Source organism: Penaeus chinensis, chromosome 8 (genome assembly GCF_019202785.1).
Source record: "Penaeus chinensis breed Huanghai No. 1 chromosome 8, ASM1920278v2, whole genome shotgun sequence".
Lineage (NCBI taxonomy): Eukaryota > Metazoa > Arthropoda > Malacostraca > Decapoda > Penaeidae > Penaeus > Penaeus chinensis.
In genome coordinates this window covers 20,926,763-20,931,762 of record NC_061826.1, presented here as the reverse complement: position 1 = coordinate 20,931,762, position 5,000 = coordinate 20,926,763, and the positions used below count along the sequence as shown (strand labels likewise).

General features: G+C 40.8%; 1 protein-coding gene across 3 annotated transcripts in view; it reads left to right on the top strand.

Moving 5' to 3' along the window:
* The window catches only part of LOC125027968 (sterol carrier protein 2-like), a 33,092-nt gene that overhangs the window by 15,807 nt on the left and 12,285 nt on the right, over window positions 1-5,000 (top strand). For all 3 annotated transcript variants that reach the window (XM_047617176.1, XM_047617174.1, XM_047617175.1), the window contains 3 exons: window positions 1-87; window positions 426-558; window positions 1,130-1,252. The exon at window positions 1-87 is cut by the window's left edge and continues 151 nt beyond it. In XM_047617176.1, coding sequence (XP_047473132.1) covers window positions 1-87; window positions 426-558; window positions 1,130-1,252 — 343 coding nt within the window. The remainder of the gene's footprint in view (window positions 88-425; window positions 559-1,129; window positions 1,253-5,000) is intronic.

Sequence of the window (5,000 nt, the reverse complement as noted above, 5' to 3'; positions counted from 1 at the left end):
CTTCAGAATCAGGCAATTGAGATCCTGGCAATGGAGATGGCAACAGATCTACCATCAACCTTTGAGGAGGAAAGCCCCATGAAAATTGTAAGTTCATTAGGACAAAATTTAGGGAAGTAAAATGTAAGATTAGATGTTACTCCTAATTTTTTTTAGAGGGTGTGATAATGAGTTTCACATTTAATTTAAAAAAGAAAAGAAAAGTGAATGGAAGTTATATGTGGCCAACTTTTATTTTCAATGCAAATCATTCATGAATAAAGGACATCTTGCAGTTGCACATCATAGGAGAGACTCAAGTATTTTGAACTGATTACTAGTTACCGTTTATGAAATTATCCATTATTTGATAACCTTATGTATTCTCCATGATTGAGACTTGGTGAACCTTCTGATAAATGATTAGATATTCTTTCTCTTTTCAGGTTGGTTTTGACATGACAAGAACAGCAGCCCAAAAGGTTTTTAGTATTGCAGGAGAATCACCAGCAAATGTTGATGTGGTTGAACTTCATGATTGCTTCTCTGCCAATGAACTTATTACTTATGAAGCTCTTGGTAAATTTAGTTCTCTTTTCAAGTATTTGTTTTTTAGTTTTTATTACTCATACTAGACAGTCCTTCAACTTGTCTGTTCTGTGTGAGTGGGTTGTTTTGTCTCCTATTCTGTTTTGTCATTATTTTCTTTGTTGTTGATTTTAATCTGCAAGCTTTTCTTGAAGTGTGGGAATGAGTAAGAAAATGACTTCATATAGCTGAAGACAAACCACTTTAAATAATTAATAGTAACAATATAAATTACATTCTGGTCTTGAATATTCTTTTGCTTTTACTCTTTGAATTAGGATACTTAAAAAAAAGTTTTTTTTACTTGATCATGAAAGTTCTGTATTAGTAGATCTTAATTTCTTTGTATATATTTTTTCCTGGTTATTTGTATATGTTGCATATTTTAAGACTTATTTATGTAGACTTGAATAATTTTACTGATCGTGAAAGACTATTTCCTTTTTATTCTTCCATATTTTGTGATAGTACAATTGTGAATATTTTGCCACATATGATGATGACTGCTGCATCATTATCTTTTATCACAATATTAAATAGAATATAATTGACACTTTCAAAGGCTTGTGTGGGGAAGGTGAGGCTGGAAAGATGATTGATGCTGGTGACAACACATATGGTGGAAAGTACGTCATTAATCCATCTGGTGGACTTATCTCAAAGGGCCACCCCCTAGGTGCCACAGGTAAGTATTTTATGAACCATATTTGCTTTGGTTTGGAAGTCTAGCATGTATAGTATAGTAAAAGAAAAACCTCATTAGATTTAGAAGTTATGAGAAGGTGCTTATAATTGCACAGCCTTTTGTGGATAAATATGTTTACAGGTATCTTGAAACTGTTTAAGAATTATTGGATGTGTATTTAGTTATTCTCTATGAAAATTGCCAACTCTCCAGTCTGGATTAAGTACAGGTAATTTATAAACAAAGACAATTTATAAGCAGAGTCAATTTCCTGATAGTGTACTATGTAAAACTACTAAAAACAAAACTAGATCATCACAGAAAACAAATCCATTAAATATATTAGTTGTTGAAAATATAGATGATAGCATCTGATGTATTGTTATCTCCAGTTAAAGAGATAAAGTGATTCCAAGATGACAAAATTTAGCATATTTGAAGAAGTTAGAATATGGAAGTTGGTTTCTGTAAGTCAGTGTCCATAAATTGGCAATCTTCTCTTATGGCAAGGAACTTGGCTGAACACCTGTTTGGAAGACTACCATGTTTTTCCAAGATACAGTTGCAAAGAGCCTACTGTGGTACTGAGAGTTACTATACTATCTCAAAAAACAAATTTGGCAAATGCTGGATCTTAGATCATATGGCACCAACAGTTTAGAAATAAAGAGGAATTGAGAATTAACCAGGGATAGGTGCTATAAGCTCAAGCTGATGTGATGTAAAGGTCTTATTAGTGTTGAATAGTTTTAAATGCTTGCATGCTTTTTGTATTCAGGTAGTGTGTGCAAAAAGGGAGAGGTTTGTAATGACATAAAGCCCCAGAGGATTTTGTAGTGACATATGGTCTCAACGGTACAGTTCTTTGGTGGACATCCCTTGTCTCCCCTCCCAGCTTATGCATTTCAGGACCAATGATTGGCTTTAAGGAGTCTCTTTCAGTTTGACAGGCTTACTAGCTATGCATCATATTGGGAAGGGTCAGATTTCTCACTTCATTATATGGGTTCTGGATGAAAGTGTTCAATGAGCTACAAGCTGGGAACATGGGAAACCTGCCATAATTGGGAAGGCCTTTTGTGAATGCCACTTTCTGTTGGAGCATTGCCGAGGGTGGTTGCAGTAGTGGCAGTGAGGGTAGTTCCATCTTTTACTAGTTAGGTCACAGTAATGGACACCACTTCCAACTATTTTGGGTATGAATGATAATGACTACCTTCACAATACTAGAGATGTATTTAACTGGTTTCGAATATATCTTCCATCAGATATACTGATATATTGAGCAGATTTCAGCCTTCTGTAGTAATGAGCATATGATGATGTTTAGACTGAATTACTTCATGTCTCTTATCTCTCTCTCTCCCCTTCCCTCCCTCCCTCCCTCCGTCCCTCCGTCCCTCCGTCCCTCCGTCCCTCCGTCCCTCCGTCCCTCCGTCCCTCCGTCCCTCCCTCCCTCCCTCCCTCCCTCCCTCCCTCCCTCCCGTCCCTCCGTCCCTCCGTCCCTCCGTCCCTCCGTCCCTCCGTCCCTCCGTCCCTCCGTCCCTTCCCCCTTTCCCCTTTCCCCTTTCCCCTTTCCCCTTTCCCCTTTCCCCCTTCCCCCTTCCCCCTTCCCCCTTCCCCCTTCCCCATCCTCCTCCTCCTCCTCCTCCTCCTCCTCCTCCTCCTCCTCCTCCTCCTCCTCCTCCTCCTTCTCCTCCTCCTCCTCCTCCTCCTCCTCCTTCTCCTCCTCCTCCACTCATCAGGTGGCCAGATCATTTCTGATATTAATGAGATGCAATTGCACTGGGCCATGTATTTTGAGCAATTGTTTCACCCATCAGCAAGGAACCTCTTATACTGAAATCAGGAAGGTGATCTCCATGCTTGATGTGTTATTGCAGTGGATATCTGCAGCATGCCCACTGAATTGCTGGTCTGGTAACAAACTATATCTTGTGGATTGTTTGCTGCTCATGCTGTCATCTGGCAGCCTAGTACCACTCCTTAGACATACTGCAGGGTATGGTCTTACTGGAAGGGGAAAAGGATTACTGGGGCTGCAGCAGTCATTGGCTTCACACTAATCAGCATACTGAGGGTCTTCCTTCTGTATCAGTGACCACTTGGTGAGGCACCTTGGACCTAAACTAAGATCCAGGACTGGGGATTTGATGAGACCCTGACCAGCTGATATATTCCTGCTGTGAGGACATTTAGGATGCCCACATATCTTGGCAGTGTAATTCTTGACACTGGACCAGGTAGTCAACAGGTGGATAGCCCCATTTCAGGAGTCATGAACAATATTGATAGGTGTATTTGGAGATCCTGGTACCTGTCTTTATGGCCCTGATATTGCTGATTCCACTGTACATGAACTCTCATGTGCTTTAGTGTCATGTCTTGAAACCTTTACAGCAGGTCCTTGTGTTGGATAGTTGGTTACAATTAGCAGGACCTTATGTCTAACGGTCTAACCAGTGGCTGCATGTTCATATTTTAGAAAGACCTATTGCTTGCACAATCTAGAATTGCCGGCTCATGCTACATGGGCAGTTGGCCTGACCACTAAAGAATGGTCTTGCTCATCAGGTTGTTTTTTCCATGGAGGGCCTGAAGGCAGGGGAGCCTAGATGGCAAATCTATAATAAGAAAAAAGTCAAGATAGTTAAAAGTGAAACATAACTGTGGAAGAGCGTTTTCCTTATCATTAGCCCATTTTAGTTGATTAAGGTGAAAGTAGCTTTTAAGATATTTTGGAGTTTCGAGGTATGTGATTTAGTATACATCTTTTACAATGACATAACTGGAGTAGGTGACACACACTTCTTCTTTGAGAATTTCCTTAGCTCCTTTACTTATGCTTATTGTACAAACAGTCCCCTTACCATACTGAATCTGGACTGTTGTATTGTGAAATAGGTTTATGAATGCTCAGCATTACTGATCGTAAGGGGACCGTCCCTGGGTTTGGGGTTGGGTTGGGTCGGGGGGGTCGAAAATGAGTTATGCCCTGTTTCAAATTCGTATACTACTGTAGAATTACCCAAGTGAATATGAACTTCCGCGAAGAAAAATTAGGTGGTCAAACGAGGGCCAAACCCCGGACAACTATTTCGCTGATCAGGGAATTTAACCTGGTGCGCCACTTATGCCTTAGTGGCGCACCAACGCCAAGTTGTATTTTGACATAACCTATTGAAATGGATCACAGGAGGGTAAAAGTATCGTGCGCGCGAGTGAATGAGTGTGCGCGCGAGTGTATAAGTGTGCACGCGAGTGTATGAGTGTGCGCCCGAGTGTTAGGGTGTGCGCGCGAGTATATGAGTGTGCGTCCGAGTGTATGAGTGTGCGCTAGGGTGTTTCAATAAATCCGACTTTTTCAGAATCATTCAGCAAGTTGCTAAACAGGCGCCTACTATGCTTAAATGACGACATGCAAAATATTAGACAAATAAAAAAATATCTACTATTCGCAATTTTTGATGAAAGTATAATACCATTTCCGGCGCTGGGATGAGGTGACCCGCATGACCCACGGAAGGGCATTTCGGTTCATCCGACATTATGGCAGAATCAAACATAGGGTAACTTAGGTCATTGCGAATGATTCCTGGGGACTTCCGTAAAGATTCCCAGTCACTATGCATTTCTATATAAACTCGCTCGCCTATCAGTGGCAATATGGCACTTCGACGTGGTGGTTTGCGCAGTGCCGATACACGTATACTGAAAGAGTTTGGTACCATTGATGTTTTGCCACCTA